This window comes from Chiloscyllium plagiosum, chromosome 25 (assembly GCF_004010195.1).
Source record: "Chiloscyllium plagiosum isolate BGI_BamShark_2017 chromosome 25, ASM401019v2, whole genome shotgun sequence".
NCBI lineage: Eukaryota > Metazoa > Chordata > Chondrichthyes > Orectolobiformes > Hemiscylliidae > Chiloscyllium > Chiloscyllium plagiosum.
In genome coordinates, this window is record NC_057734.1 from 47,575,671 (window position 1) to 47,592,868 (window position 17,198).

The following is a 17,198-nucleotide window of genomic DNA, read 5'->3' on the forward strand; positions in this document are numbered from 1 at the left end:
CAACATGACCTCCCAACTCCTGTACTCAATACTCTGACCAATAAAGGAAAGCATACCAAACGCCTTCTTCACTATCCTATCTACCTGCGACTCCACTTTCAAGGAGCTGTGAACCTGCCCTCCAAGGTCTCTTTGTTCAGCAACACTCCCTAGGACCTTACCATTAAGTGTATAAGTCCTGCTCTGATTTGCTTTCCCAAAATGCAGCACCTCCCATTTATCGGAATTAAACTCCATCTGCCACTTCTCAGCCCATTGGGCCATCTGATCAAGATCACGTTGTGATCTAAGGTAACCTTCTTCGCTGTCCAATCGGCATCCAATTTTGGTGTCATCAGCAAACTTACTCACTATACCTCTTAGACTCACATCCAAATCATTCACATAAATAACTCTGAAATAAAGAACTTTAATAAATGATTCACACAAGCCACCCTCCCATCCATTGACTCCATCAACACTGCTCCCTGCCTCAGAAAGGCAGCCAACACCATCACAGACCCCGCCCACCCTGGTTATAACCTATTACAACTTCTTCTGTCAGGCATAAGGTACAAAAGCTTAAACACACGTACCAACAGCTTCTTTCTTGTTATTTACACGTTCTGAATGGACTTCTCAAACTTGAAATTTAATGTTGACCTTGCTGTTTGTGTACTGAGCATCTTCTCTGCAGCAGTAACATTGTATTCTTCGCTCTGTTCAACCACCCTAATGCTCTTTGTACGGTATCTGTCTGTACTACACGCAAAACAAAGCTTTTCACTGTACCTAGATACATGTGCCAATAATAAATCAAAATCAAATCCTTCCAGAAAAGGTTCACTTGACTAATTCCTGGCCGAGGGAGGTTATTTTATTCGGGAGGGTTGGATACGTTGGACCCTGTATCCGGAATCACAGGGTCATCATGGTGCAGAATGAGGCCGTTCAATCCATCCTGCCTCATCTGGTCCTGTCATCGAGTGCCAATCTCCTGCAGTTTACAAGGATTGAGAGGTGATCTGAGTGAAACATGAATTGGACTTGATAAGGTGGATACCAGATGGAAGAGACTGGAACGAGGGAACACGATTTAAAAATAAGTGGTCTCCCACTTAAGATGGGGTTGAAGAGACATTCCACTCAGAGTTGCTTTTCCATAGAATATCCAAGACTGACGTAGGCCACAAAGGAAGTCTGGAGATATCAGGGAAGTGGGGTTGAAGCCATAATCCAGTCAGCCATGGTCTTATCGAAACACAAAGCAGGAGCTGCTCCTGCTCCTTATTTGTATGTTTGCACTGTGCAGAGAAGCTGTAGTTGTTAGGAGTAGAGAAACCTCAGCTGTTTCTAGTGGGAGGAAATTTTGGAAATGTTCAAAATTCTGGCAATTTGCAAAAAATACTTCAGTGCTCGTCCTTGACTGGAAGTGTTTAATTTGATGACAATGGAAGGAATGAAGGGAGAAGCTCAGAGTATTCTTTGAGCTAACACTTAGGGCATAGAATTCCACGCTGCAGAGGTGACAGAGGCCAAGAAAAATAACATCAGCAGGACAAGGCTTTGAAAATGGAAAATAAGAATTGACAGATGGACAGAAGACTAGCAGGAGTGTGTGTGCAAGCAGGAATAATGGCTCATTGAGAGCTGATTTGGTCTGTGTGGGAGACATGCTGAAAAGTTCGATCATCTAGTTTGAAAAAAGGGCAGAATTTGATGACCTGTTTGCGAAACGAGCTGAAATATTACATTTCTGAAGCAATTTTTAAATAGTTAACATCGAACGTGTTTAAATCATAGACTTAGGAAGACCCCCCTTTGTATTACTGTGGGAACATTAGTTTTAATGTCCTGCTTAATACTCTGCATTAAAAGTCATCCCACTAGGACAGGCCTTACTGTGCGTGAATTGGAAGCCAAGCTTCCTGCACTGTGACTGTGCTGATATGTTGGGGTGGCACGATGGCTCAGTGGCTAGCACTGCTACCTCACAGTATCAGGATTTGATTCTACCTTGGGTGACTGTCTGACTGTGTGGAGTTTGCACGTTCTCCCTGTGTCTGCGTGGGTTTCTTCCGGGTGCTCCAGTTTCCTTCCACACTCCAAAGATGTGCAGGTCAGGTGAATTGGCTGTGCTAAATCGTCCACAGTGTCCAGGGATGTGCAGGCTTTGGTGGGTTCGCCATGGGAGATGCGGGGTTACAGGGATGGAGTGGGTCTGGGGGGGATGCTTTTCAAGGGGTTGGTGTGGACTCGATGGGACCACACCATATACTTCTCTGGAACTGTATTCAGAAGTATCTCAGTTTCTGCATGGCAACTGGGCAGCCAAGGAGCTAGTTTGGCACCGTTTAGAACTTGTACAGTCAGGCCTGTGTTAGTCAGACTGCAGTGATGACAAAGGCACTACAGGCCACTGGAAGCTACTGTGCAGAAGGAGTTCCAAGTTCTTTCCATCTCCCCAATGACAACCGTCACCGGGGCAACGCAGAAGTGATCATCAGTTAGTGACTGTGTCTATCTTCATCGAAGAAAATGCAAGGAATATCCCAGAAATAGCTACAAGGGACACGTAAGGATGAGGAGTTGAAAGAAATTTGTAATCGTAGAAGAGGACTACTGGGACTGAAAATGAGCAAACCTGCTTGGATCTACACCCCAGAGTGTACATCTGGTGAACACCTTTCAAATTGTATAGATTCCTGGATGGTTCTGCAGAATGGAAATTGGCAAAGGTTACTGTTTAGGAAAGGAGGGAGAGGGAGAATGTGGGTAATTACAGACCCCTATTAACCTCCAATCAGGAAAATGCCAGCATCCATTATAAAGGAACTGGTCGCAGGGCTCTTAGGAAATAAATGAGATAATTGGACAGAGACATAATGGATTTTCCAATGGGGAATCATTCAGGAAACCTGCTGAGATTTTAGAGGATGTTAACTAGCAGATTGGGTAAGCAGGATTCATATGTGGATTTGGATTTTCAGGAGACTTTTGATAAAAGTCCCACACAGAGGTTATTAAACAAATTTAGAGTGTAAGGGATAGAGGTTAATGGATTGACACGACTCGAGAATTGGTAAATGGAAAGAAAATGAGACAGTCGGAATAAATGGGTGATTGTGAGATTGGCATATTACCAGTGGGGCTACCGCAAGGGTCACTGGTTGGGCCACAGCAGTTTATACAATCGCTGCTTTGACTGTTGGGAACAAATATGGTGTATCCAACTATCAGCACAATGGCTCAGTCCTTCGCACTGCTGCCTCTCAGTGTCGGGGACCCAGGTTTGGTTCCAGCCTCGGGTATCTGTGTGGAGTTTGCACGTTCTCCCCGTGTCTGCGTGGGTTTCCTCCAGGTACTCCGGTTTTCTCCCACAGTCCAAAGATGCGCAGGTTACGTGAATTGACCATGCTAAATTGTCTGTTGTTCAGGGATGTATAGGTTAGGTGCATCAGTCAGAGGTAAATGTGGGGTGGGGTTGTGAGCCTGCTTCCACACTGCAGGGATTCTATTCTATCCTATTCTATTCAAAGAGCCTTCAAGAGAATTTAGACAGGTTGGGTGAGAGACAACTAACATGGTGGGTGGATAATAATGTGGACACATTTGAGGTTACCCACCTTGATAGGGAGAAACAAAGATGCTTAATTCTTAATCGGGGAGCAATTGGAAAATATCTTTGTCCATAATGCACTGAAAGTTACTCTATCGGTGCAGCAAACAGTATGTTAGCCTTCGTCATAAGAAAGTCTGAGTAAAGGAGCACTGAAGTCTTGCTTTAGTTATATAAGAGATTCTCCTCCTCTCCCTCCCCCTAAGTAAGTAATCGGTTGCTACGTTGTCTGTGACTCAAACTGAAACTGCACCAAATAAACTGTGCAGTTCAGGAGAGTCAATGGCCCAGTGGTATTATTGCTGGACTGTTGATCCAAAGACCCAGATAAAATTTAGGGAGCCCAAGTTCAAATCCCAACGTGGCAGATGGAATTTGAATTCGCTAAAAATAAATAGAAGTTGAAAGTCTAATGATGACCATGAATCCATTGCCAATTGTCAGAAAAATCTATCAGATTTGCTAATGTCCTTTAAGGAAGGAAACGGCCATCCTTACACTTGACTTCAAACCCCCACAGCACTGTGGTTGACCCTTAACTGCCCTCTGGCCAATCAGAGACAGGCATTAAATGCTGGCCGAGCCGGCGACACCTGCATCCCATGATGAATTTTAAAAGTTCTGGGGCCCTTACCTAAAGGAGGATCTATTATCCATTGAGGGAGTGTTCACCAGACTGATTCTGGGATGGTGGGATTGTCCTGTGGGAAGGCATTGAGGAAGCTGGGCCTGTATTCTCTGGAGTTTGGAAAAATGAGAAGCAATCTCATGGAAACTTAAGACAGTTCTTGTGATACAATCTGGGAATGGGCTGTGGAGAGTAGGTGGTCAGCCATGATAGAATGGAAGAACAAATTTGAGGGACTGAATGGCCTACTCTGTTACAAAGTGGATGACTTGAAATAATTTCTGATGTGCTGTGTACAAAGGTATACCACTGATGCAGGGTAACTGGGGGAAGTTATAACTGTTGGCCTCACTGATACCTTAAGAATAAAGTTGAACTATGTGCTTTACACTCAGTGACCATTAAATCAAAGGGAGCACCCTTTGCAGAAGGGCCCTGCAAATGTAACTTGTACCAAACAAAACTATTATAGAGACCATGAGCGGGCGGTCCCCTCAGTAAGGTACTTCCCCCACGACTCAAACTGAGAAATCTGATCCCAGGGTCATCTAATTACAGTTTGCACTTCATTTTAAAGCTGCCTACAGGCTAGGTGACTGACCTGTGCTTGAGAATAAGGCCAGTAGCGTGGGTTCAGTGCCCATTTCAGTTGAGGTACACTTGGGACTTGTCACCTCACCTTGCTCAGAGATTGGAAGGCAATCAGCAGCTGACAATGACTGCTCAGAACAGACTGTTAGCAGACAGTGTGCTCAGGACTTGCCTTCAAGTGGAGCCTTGGTGAGGGAGTGAGCTCCCGATAAAGGAGAATTCCATTTGGGTCAAAACAAAATCAGCTTGCTGTCCTCCTGCACAATGACACCCAACTATACTAGAGCCTGGGCATTATTGCTGTCATCCAAGTTGCACAGTGTGAAAACAGACCCCTCGGTCCAACTTGTCCACGCTGACCATGGTCAGCCACGGTGAAGGGGTCAATTACTAGGGAACACAGGTTCGGAGGAGGGGGGCTAGTTCAGAAGAGACGTGCGAAGCACGTTTTTCACACAAGGGGTGCTGAGTGCCTGGCAAACACTGCCACAGGAGGTGGTGGAAACAGACACAACAGCAGCATTCAAGAAACACCTGGACAAATCCATGAATAGGAGGGGAATAGAGGGATAAGGATCCTGTAAGTGAAGACAGTGTGGTAGGCAAAATGCGTCGGCGCAGGCTTGGAGGGCTGAACGGCCTGTTCCTGTTTTGTTCTTTGTTCAGACATCCTAAATTAATCTAATCCCATTTGCCAGCATTTGACCCATATCCTTCTAAACCCTTCCTATTCGTGTACCCAGTCAAATGCCTTTTAAATGTTCTGTTCTTCAGGATAGCACCCGGGATCTTCTGTGTCTTCTTTGGGCAGTTGGGACTTTAGCTTAACAGCATCTTAAATGTCGGGAATATTAACATTTCTGGAGCGTATCAGTGATTATTGAGGGAATCCTGGGAAAGGTGCAGTGGGCTGCTGTTGACACACTTTGTGTGTGACTTTGGTTTTGTTCTCTGATTATTAATCAACGTTTCTGTGTCAACAGGCCAGCTGTGAAACACATCCCAGGACTCGGCTTTCATCCGCTACTGAGTAAGTCTGAACAGTGAAAGTCTCGTTTAGCTGTGTGTACACAGTTAGAGACTTCCAATTTTTAAATCACTTGTTAGGACCTCCGTGTGGACTAAAAGAACCCAAATTTTACCAAACGATCCTTACAAAAACACAGAAGGATAAGATTTCACTTCCAATACCTTTAACAATCAAACCAAACTCAAATAAGTTAAATGTGAGTGTACAGGTAAATTGCAATCAATATGAAATACAAATTACACACTAAGTAGCAGGTGCAATAAAGATGAATTTCAAATTTGCTGAACAGTCAACTTAATGTTCATGGCACATATTTCAGTCTCAAAGTTCTCAGGTAAAATTCCAGTCTTTTCCTTTAGGGATTTAGCTGCTGAATCTCTTCCAAGGACAGCTCCCAAACAGTCCGAGCTCCATAACATGGTCTGCACTGAAGTGGCGTACTTCTGCAGGGCTGTATCATTTCCATGATGGCTGTTTGTTGGTGTGGCTCCATCAGAGTCACCTTCATCCAGAATCTCGCTAACAGTCCTATGCTCTGTATAGATGTTCTGGTAAATCCATTCCTTCAAAATAACCAAAACAGTGACACTACCTTATTTTGCTTCTCTCTGTTCCCAAATCCTGCCTTCAAGTTCACCTTTTTCTCAGTTGCAACTCTTTTCTCTCCTGCAGAACCCAGTCATTCCGCCTGTTTCTGGAGCTGCCCCCAAGTCACATGGGTCTGTAGGTCACATGGGTCTGTTCCAACGGAGCTACCCCCAAGTCACATGGGTCTGTTCCAACGGAGCTACCCCCAAGTCACATGGGTCTGTTTCCACGGAGCTACCCCCAAGTCACATGGGTCTGTTTCCATGGTGCTGCCCCCAGGTCACATGGGCCTGTTCCCATAGAGTTGCCCTGAAGTCACATGGGTTTGTTTCCATGGAGTTGCCCTGAAGTCACCTGGGCCTGTTTCCATGGAGCTGCCCCCAGTCACATGGGGCTTGTCTCCATGGAGCTGCCCTGACGTCACATGTGCCTATTTCCCTGGAGAAGCCCCCATTCACATGGGCCTGTGTCCATGGACCTGTCCTCAAGTCACATGGGCCTGTGTCCATGGAGCTGTCCTCAAGTCACATGGGCCTGTTTCCATGGAGCTGCCCTGAAGTCACATGTGCCTATTTCCCTGGGGAAGTCCCCATTCGCATGGGCCTATTTCCGTGGAGCTGCCCCAAGGTCACATGGGCCCGTTTCCCTGGAGCAGTCCCCAAGTCACATGGGCTTGTATCATTGGAGCTTCCCCCATGTCACATGGGCCTGTATTTTCTTCCGTTTTTTGTACATTGTCTGATGGCTTATTGCTCACCTCATTGAAAGAAAACATGACCCAGTCTGTCAGAGACGTCAACGTTAAGCTCTCAATTCCTTCACTTGCAGCTTTCAATTGCTAAATATTTTCAGGTTGGCCACCTCTCTCAGTACTGCTTCATCAGTGCAGTTCTTCCCCGATTGGCTTCTTGTTCCCACTCTGCGTCTGCTCAGGCGGTTTCCATAGTGACAGATACCACAGATAGCGGTCCAGCTGATCACCCAGTATCACCGAGGCTGTCACTGGTGATCAGGTTGCCACGTGCCGAAGCTCCCTGCTCCTTCGTACATTGCGTATTGTTGACTGGGATCACTATGGGTACAGTCCTGACTGAGATGTTCTGGAGATGGAGGCTCCATTTAAATGTACTATCAGCCTGTGAATTGCAGGCTCTGCACATGAGAGTGTTCCACGAGCACGAATGAGCTGAATTACCAATTAATTTATTTGTCTGAAATAAATATTGCCCGGGACACACTTGATAACTCTCAGGCTTCTCAAATTGTGCCACTGAGTCTTCACACCTGCTCAAGCAGACCACATATGTCTCATTGTCAAAGGTAAAGATGCGTAATTCAAGACAGGTTAATTGAGTTCACTCAGATTTCCCATGGTCGCTGGAATGGGAGGAATGTGATTCAGTTACAGAAAGTTAAGAGTCATAACCAGAAGATAGCCAATTATTAATCCAGTAGTGACTTGAAGAAAAACATGTAAGTTCAGTGTGATTGGATTATAGAACCGTTAGAGTGAAATTCTTCATGGCTATGACAAACCAGCAACCCTCCACCCTCCCCCTTTGCTGCCCTTTTGTGTTGTTGGTTTCCACCTTTAATGCAGTTGACAGAATGGGCAGGAGTTACGTTCATTCGGAAGGGAATTACTCTCCCCTCAAGATTCTGCTCAAACCCACTTGGAGATCACGGCTTTTCAAAATACAACTTCCCTTTCAAAATTTCCTTTTAAAAATATCCTCTCAATGGTCTGATTTGCTTGATTAATACAACCAAAGATTGCTTGAGCACAAAACTGGGAGCGTTTTTAATCGTGGACAGTCCCCCACCACAAGTGGTTAATTTTTAAAACTCCTTCATTAAAATACAATTGTTCACGGGTTATTTGGACTAAATAATTTAGAAAAAAACAATCACGTTCAAAAGCAATTTACAATTAGCCTCTGAGCCTTAGGAGGCAACTTGCAACTTAATATCTGGATAGGCTTAAAATGTTCCTTAGTTAGCACAGGCTCCCAGTGGTTATTAATTTGTGCAACAGAACAGATATTTATGTGGCAGGGGCCTGTTCCTAGAGCAGAGCTTTTTAAACTTGCACTTTTCAGATCGCTTGTTTAAACTTCTGCGGTCAATCGCATGGATTACGCTGGGGGAAGGGGAAAACTCAAAGTAACCGCTGGGGAGGAGAGCAGAAGGGTTAGCTGGACATGAAGATTTAAGAGCTGAAAGGAAGGCAAGAAAAGTAACAGGAAACCTGGCGTTCCAAGAAAAGGTCGTGGGAGTGGGGAGAGTGCTCCTTTGTGTGTTCGATTTATGTAAAATGTTTTGTTTGCTTAGTCTTTTTGTCTTGTTTCACAGTATCGAGTTGAGAGTCAAGTTGCCTGAAGCCCATATCCCTTCTGGTGAAGAGGTGGCTGCTTTAGCAGTCAGTCCGAGCGGTGAGCATACAGTCATAGTTAGCGTTCAGCCAGTGGCATCATTCAGTTCCCTGTGTCAACAGAGCTCGTGTGTTCCTGAATAGATGGAATCTCTATGCACCCTGGAAAACCATTTCAGAGTTGCCCACAGCAGTTTCAAATGTAGGAACCATGAGCAAGAGGCAAACAGAGGGATGGAAACCATGCATGGGCATTAAGTAACGTGTCTAAGTAAGGATTGGATTCACTGCAAGCTTGGTCAGCCGAAGGGTCCTGTTCCTGTGCTGTATTGAATTGTAATGTCGAACCTCAGCAGAGTCACATCATTTCCAACCCCAAAACCCAATGTGTTTGCAGGACAGTGGGGTAGAGACACACTGGACTGTATCCAAAATCAGTGACTCTCGTGTGATGCTTGTGGCTGCTTTGCCCAGTACCAATGGTAAATTGGCCCAGTTTGGCTCAAACCAACCAGCGCTTGTCTTTCCTGATGGTTCCCAGTAACTCTATTGGTTACTTCCGTGTCCTCCAGTCACCATCTCCAGCTGCTGTGATGCTTTGCTGAGTGTCGAGGGTTTACCCTACCCCTCACTGGGGCAGCAGCCAGTCTACAAACATTGGCAAGCACTGACCTCACTGACCTCAATCTTCAGTGTCACAAATCAGATTGGGTTGTCACCAATGAAGAGTTGCTCCTTTTAAGAAAGGTGTTTGCGCCATCGTTCTGATAGACTCTTGACATGGGGGCTAAAGGTGCTGTAGCATTATCTGGAAAGTATCAGTGCATTGATCAAGAAGAGACAATGAATTGGCTTTTATGGGTTGCCTATATCAGGCATTTTGCACTCCAAAATTTATAACATTGTAATCCAAGTCCTGTTCAGGTGAATATAAAAGATCCCATAACACACCTCCAGAGATTAGAGTTAGGGTTAGATACCAGTCCTGAACCAATTCAGTTTACTCCACATGATGTCAAAAAATTGAAGTATCCATTGTCTGATGCCAAGGTAATATTCCAGTAACAGTGCTGAAGATCCATGCTCCAGAACTTGCTGCAAACCTGTGCAAGTTGATTCAGTACAGTTATAATTCTGCCTTGTGCATAAAAACTAGTTTAAATCCAACCCAACCAATTACTACCTCATCAGTCTACTCTCGACCCTCGGTAAAGTGATGGAAGGGCTCACCAACAGGGCTACCAAGCAGCACCTGCTCAGTGACGCCCAGTTTGGGTTCCCCCAGGGTCACTCAGCTCCTGACCTGATTATAGCCCAGGTTCAAATATGGACAAGCCAGCTGGATTCCAGAGGGGAGGGGAGAGTGATTGCTCTTGATATGGAGGCTGCATTTAATCATGTGCGACATTACGGAGCCTGAGTAGGACGGGAATCATGGGTGTCAGAGGACAAACTGTTTGCTGTTTAGTCATCGGAAGACAGTTGTGGTTGTTGGATGTCAGTCATCTCAGTTCCAAGATATCGCAGGAGTTTCTCAGATCCTCAGCCCAATCTTCAGCTCCTTCATCAATGACCTTCCCTCTGTCATAAGGACAGAAATGGAGTTGTTCACCAATGTTCAGCTCCATTCATGACGACTCAGATACTGACGCAATCTGTTCAAATGTAACAAGATCTGGACAATATCCAGGCTTGGGCTGAAAAATGGCAAGTAACCTTTGTGCTACACAGATGCCAACAATGTCCAGCTCCAATGAGAGACAATCTAACCATTGCCCCTTTACGGTCAATAGCATCACCATCACTGAATTTCCCACTATCAATATTCTGGGAATTACTGTTCATCAGAAACTGAACTGGACTTGCCACATAAACACAGTGGGTACAAGAGCAGGTCAGAGGTTAAGAATACTGCAATGAGTAACTTGCCTCTTGACTCCCCAAAGTCTGTCCACCATCTACAATGCACAAGTCCCGTCCTACAGTATCTATAGGGTGTATAATAGTAACTCGCCCAACAGTCCTAAGACAGCACCTTAGTGGGCGGCACAGTGGTTAGCACTGCTGCCTCACAGCGCCAGAGACCCGGGTTCAATTCCCGCCTCAGGCGACTGTCTGTGTGGAGTTTGCACATTCTCCCCGTGTCTGCGTGGGTTTCCTCCGGGTGCTCCGGTTTCCTCCCACAGTCCAAAGATGTGCAGGTCAGGTGAATTGTCCATGTTAAATTGCCCGTAGTGTTAGGTAAGGGGTAAATGTAGGGGTATGGGTGGGTTACGCTTCGGCGGGTCGGTGTGGACTTGTTGGGCCGAAGGGCCTGTTTCCACACTGTAATGTAATCTAATCTAAACTTCCATCTGGAAGGACAAGGGCAGCAGGCACAGGGAAACACCACCACCTGTAAATTCCCCTCCAAGCCACTCACCATCCTGACTTAGAAATGTATCGCTGCTCCATCAATGTCACTGGGTCAAACCTGGAACTCCCTCTGTAATTGTAGGTCTGCCTACAACACGTGGACTGTAGCAGTTCAAGAAGGCAACTCATCCCCCACCTTCTCAAGGGCCATGAGGAAGGGCAATACATACTGGTCCAGTCAATGATGCCCATGTCCCATGAATGAGTGAAAACAAATGTAAAAATAAGCATGGGCCTGTCCTGTCCAAGAGCCCATCGTAAACGGACATTTGCTCAGTATTTGTTCCCAGCTTCTGACACATTGCCCACATTAGTCTTTGGACTATCCTATAGGGAAATGATGTCTTGAACAAATGTGAATTCCCTTTTGTACCCCCAACTTGTAGTATCAGTGAATCCATTGTATTTGGTTGTGCCTATGTGCTAATTGCTAACCTATGGATCTGACAAACCTGCGGCCACTCTGATTGAAATTCTGTGTTGAGCGGGGGAAAGAGAAAAGGAACGAGTGTTTGGCAGACTCTTCTGTCTCACCTGCTTTTCCAGGATTACTCCCAAGTAAGTTGAGGCAGCTACAGCAGCACTTTTCTTGGAATCCCCACAGTGTGAAAGTAGGCCATTTGGACCATCCAATCCAAACCAACCCCACCACCCTAACCCTGCAACCGTGCAATTCCTGTGGCTACTCTACTGAGCCTGCACATCTTTGGACTATGGGAGGAAACCCACGCAGGCACGGAGAACTTGCAAACTCCACACACACACACATACACAGTCGCCTGAGGCTGGAATCGAACCTGAGTCCCTGGTGCTGTGAGGCAGCAGTGCTAACCACTGAGCCACCATGCCACCCTCAAGAACTTGCATCTGTTAAGCAAGGATCCCCTTTTAAATGTTTCAATAAGCTATGAAGTTCTGCTCCTCCCTATGAGGTAAACCAGCTCTGTGCTCTCCCAGAGCAAAGGGGAAAGGAGACCATTCGGCCTTTTTACTCTTCAGGTGACCTATCCAGTAAATCCAAATCCTCTGTATTTCTTCCAAAGCCTGCAAATGTTTCTTCATCTCCTTCTCAGGTTACATCTTTTTACAGTCTAGGGTTTTGAACTATTCCCGCAGAGGTTCTATCCAGTATCTGAGCTGGAAGGTTTGCTTTCAGACATTTCGTCACCATATTAGGTAACATCGTCAGTGAGCCTCCGGTGAAGCGCTGGTGTTACCGAGTATGGTGACAGAATGTCTGAAAATAAACCCTCCAGCTCAGCGAGCTAACTTAGATCCAGAATCTCAACCTGAGCTACAAATCTTCTCAAAAGTGGCTATCCAGTATCTAAGTTGAATTTTTATTGCACTCGTGTGCCAGTCGAAGTTAACTTTAACAGAAAATAGCAAGGAAAGTATCACAGTTTTAACAAGGGAAAGAAATTTTCACATTCATATTGGCAAGTGGCGATGCTGAACGTCTTGAGATTTATTGAGGTGACTCTGCATTGAGGCAAGGTGTATTTGGATTGGCAGATACATCAGCGAACCTCACGTCTCCCTCTCCTAGTCGTTTTCGTACATTTTGAGCAACCTCAAGTTAACTCATTGGCCAAGTGGTGAGGTGGGCTTCAATCAGGGAAGGGAAAACTGTGGCTTTGCCTGTCTGTGTGGTATTCCCCTGTGCTGACTACTCTGAGGGTAACCTTCCTTCTGTCGTCCTCTTGGCAGGTGGAGATGACGTGAGCAGTGGGGCCAGGCATGAGAGAGCTCTAATGGACCGGTGTGGGAGGCGGATCCCTGCCCCTGCTGACGTACCCCCGTGTGTAACCAAGTGTCGTCATCTCCTGTGTCAAACTGCGCAGCAGCCGCCCAGCGGTGATGGGCCGGGGCGGGCGCCTGCCAATCAAAGGGGCACTGAAAACGCAGCAACCAACGACGTGCATCCCGAAAACACCAGCGCCGAAGGCCCGAGCCACCCCACCAGGCCAGTGAAGCACACTAAAGTTGAGAAGCTAGACAGAGGTGAGGGTACTGGTGACGCATTTAGAGACAATGCAGTAGTTACCCATGCAGCGAGCAGCCAGACATTTCCAGAGACTGTGTTGGTTCAGGGGACGCCTGTGGAAGGCTTTGTGAACAGCGATGGGCCTGATCAGATTCCTGCCTCTGTGTCTGTTGAAGGCCTAGTGACGATTGGGATGATTGTTGAGACCAGGCCTGGTGAGGCACCTTCACATAACGGCACTGTCCTATTGCCCGTGGGAAGCGAAATCACCAGCAATGTATTGGTCTTTCAGGCCTTAGAAGGTGGAATAACCAGTGAGCATATGACCTGCATAAATCTCAGAGCAGCTCAGCACCCTGAGGGACCTACAGCACACAGCGAGTTGACCGCAGCCAAGGTCATGGCATCAAATGGAACCATTCAGGGTTTGATGCCTGGTGCACCATCTGGGAATACAGAAATGGTGGAGACGCAAGCAGAAAGGGAGATGACCCCAGACAGGCCTGGTAGAGAGGAACTGACCAGCAGACAACTCACTGTGATTCAGCCAGCCACCGAAGGCCAAGCACAGGAAGAGGCAGGTGCGGGACTTGTGATTTTTCAGTTTCCAATTGAGCGCAGGGTGACTGACAGTCGCGCAGACGCAACAGCAGATCCACCGATGGCTGCAGACACTGGCAACTCAGCACCCTCGCGAGTTACAGCTACTAAAAGCTCTCTTCCCGAGAACGACGTCCCTGCAGAAACGAGTGCGGAGATGTCCGCGGAACGTGGGTTCCCTGACGGATTTTCTGTAGAAAAGGCGATGGCCAGCATTATGCTCAGAATGAACGAGCTGGTCGATGTGCCGACAGACATCACTGAGGATTCGGGAGACGACGAGCTGACCACGGACGATGAGCTGAGCTCTGACAGCGAGCTGACCACAGAGTATGAGCTGACCTCTGAGGACGAGCTGCCCACAAGCAGCCAGGTGGTTGATGAAACACTAATGGAGACCGAGTTGGCTGACATTCCAGCAGATACCAGTGCGGCTGCTGTGGAGGTTTGTACAGCAGTGGAACTGGCCAAGGAAATGGGTGTGGCACCTAGTACCCTACTTCCAGAGAAACCGCTGGTGAATGAGCCAGCCGAGGAAGCTGAAACAGCTGGAGATGTGACTTATGAGCTTCACTTCGATGGGGAGCTGGTCGACATACCCACAGACATAGTCATTATTGACCTAACTGGAGAGAATGAGAATGAAGGGATAGCTTTTGATTTTGGATTAACCAAGGGAACTTTTGCAGAAAATGGGTTAGTTGTGATATCATCAGATAACACCGGGCCATCAAGAGCGGTGTTTTCCCAAGATAGGCTCTCCGAGAACAAATTAGTTAAGTTTTCTCAAGAGCCTTTGGCCTCCCTAAAGGATGAGGGGGTCAGAGATCTTTCTGCAGAGGGCCCAGTGACTGCTGGAGGGCTTGCAGAGAGTGCTTTGCTGAAGCCACCTCTGGGTACAGCTGATGTGGAGACCTCTGCAGGAGATGAAGTAACGACAGTATTGATCAATGCTGGGTCAGACCCTGGGGTAACACTTGGAGGAGATATGAAGGGAAACCAGACGCCAAATGAAACTTCCGTCCACAACTCCTTCCGAAACACTGAGCCACTGACGCCAAAAAGAGTTGCTGCCATTGGCAATAATACAATGAGTAGCAAGGTTAATGAATGCCAAAATATTGAGCTCCGTCACAGTGACTCAGGCTCTGTTCCACTGCCACTTGGACAGACCACGCATGATCCGTGCCGAGAGCAGGAGGTAAACTGCGTAGAAAAGAAAAGCAGTCAATTAATTACGGACGGTACAACCACTTTTGGAAAATTTGGAACGGTACCAGTGTGTGAGGAAGCAGCCCCATGCGCTGTAAAACTGAAAGCACTGAGAAACACGAGGAGGAGACCAGATTTTGCCAGGTTAAAGGTGAGGGAATCAAATCGTGCTGTGCTCTTGTCAAATTGTGCTCAGAATGTCCCCACACTGGAAACGTCCTGGGAGGATAGGACATTGAAATGTGTGGATTGTGGCTGCAGCAAATGTGAGAGTGTTTACATGGGACACAAGCTCCAACATATGGAAGGGGTAAGACTAAAGAACCAGCCTGTTCTGCTGATGGACGATTTGGGGCATGGTAAACAGTGCAGAACGCTCATGCTCCTCGAACAGTTGTCTGCCATCGCCAACGGTCTGGGTGTGTTTTCCGAGTGTGTGGAAATGCAGCAGGATTTCTCTGACGTTATTGTAGCTCTGGGAATGTGCAGTAGGTTTCAATTCCAAAAAGGTATTGACCGACCGTTTTGCTTGAGTTCTGAGCGAGTGCCCCACTTGGATCCTTTCTGCCGCCTCTCGTCCCCAGGTTCGGAGCAGTCTGCCAGTGGGAAGCCTCTTGCTCAGTCCCACCGAAAGGACCCGCGCTGGCCTTTCCCACCGTCGATGCAGTTCCGTTGTCCTGACTTCCCGATTTCGCCTCCTGTTGAGCTGGCTTCCTTACTGTCGTGTTTAACCCGCGGCGGTGAGGCAGGCGATCACTGCTGCGAAAGGACAGTCGCTCCACAACATTCCCAGACGGCTTCCCAGTGCCACGCTGGCTTTGGCAAGACCCGTCGGACACCAGGTCTGCCGTTCACGACCGGGAGGTGCCCTTGCGCCCGTTCCAGGTTTGGGTTACACACTGTTCTAGCACTTTCGTCGCCGACCTGCTACAGACTCTGGACACGGCAGCGTCACTTCGGCAGAGCCCCTGACGCCCACCGGCCATTCTTGACTCAGTTTGGAGAGAGTTTGGGAAAGCTTACTCTCCCAGTTGGTTCTGACAGACCGTTTTGGTGTCTGAACTGCGCCCTTGGCGGTGTGGTGTCGTGGTGGAGTCAGCACTGTCCGACACTGAGATTCAGCACCAGCCCTTCCAATAACTGTGGGAGGAGCACTCCCAGGTTAGTACAAGGTTCTTATATTATCTCATGGAATTCAGAGAGGCTACTCGCTGTAAATTGAACCAAAATGATAAATAATCGCGCAATCTTATAGGGTCACTGGAGGCAATTCAACCCACTGTGCTGGTGCCTCTTTGAAAGATCTGTCCGCTCTCCTCTTCCCCTCACGTTTCCTGTCCGAGCATACATCCATTATCTGAAAGAAAGCTTTGAATCTGTATTCAGCAGCGAGTTCTAGTTCATGGCTTACTGCATCACTTTGTCCATTTAGCATCAGCAGAGCTTGACACTTAAGTAAAAGTAACATGCAACATAAAACAAGATGAGGAAGCTAAGTTGAGATGTGATAGTTTAGATAAAATACAGGTACAAATTTTAAAAGTCAGCGTGCGGAAGACACATATGAGCCTGAGAACAAGATCATGGAATCCCTACAGTGGAGATTGGGACCATTCGGCCCATCGAATCTGCACTGACCCTCCAAACAGCATCCCACCCCAACCCCATAACCCCACATTTCCCATGGCTAACTCCTCTAACCGACACATCCCTGAACACTACGAGCAATTTAGCATGGCCAATTCACCCTGACCCCCACATCATTGGATTGTGGGAGGAAACCGGAGTGTCCAGAGGAAGTCCACGCAGACACGGGGAGAATGTGCCCACTCCACACAGTCTCCTGAGGGCGGAATCAAAGATCAGGTTTTTTTATAATTTCAGACCTGTTACTTGCTGAAGATTTCTCTTTCCTAGGTGCACGGGTTGCAAAGCTGAAGTCAGTTCAGTGGGTGTGATGGCTTCTATACTCATGGATAGAGTAGGCTTTGAGAGAGAGATTTCCAGTTCCTCCTCAGTTTTATGATTACAGCACTTACAGGTTGCCTTTACTCCTGGAAGAATTGTGGCTGCTTTCTGAAAGCTTTTGTTTTTAGCTCTATATAACAGAGATCTCTCTCACTCTCCCCACCTTCTCTCTCGCCTACCTTCCCCCCATTCCCCTCTTTCCAAACTCTT

The 17,198-nt window shown here is 47.1% G+C and overlaps 1 protein-coding gene across 5 annotated transcripts in view; it reads left to right on the forward strand.

The window, feature by feature from the left end:
* wu:fi75a02 overlaps positions 1-17,198 on the forward strand; it is an 80,598-nt gene that overhangs the window by 41,314 nt on the left and 22,086 nt on the right. For all 5 annotated transcript variants that reach the window (XM_043716103.1, XM_043716105.1, XM_043716106.1 and 2 more), the window contains 3 exons: positions 5,801-5,847; positions 8,788-8,867; positions 12,932-16,181. In XM_043716103.1, coding sequence (XP_043572038.1) covers positions 5,801-5,847; positions 8,788-8,867; positions 12,932-16,181 — 3,377 coding nt within the window. The remainder of the gene's footprint in view (positions 1-5,800; positions 5,848-8,787; positions 8,868-12,931; positions 16,182-17,198) is intronic.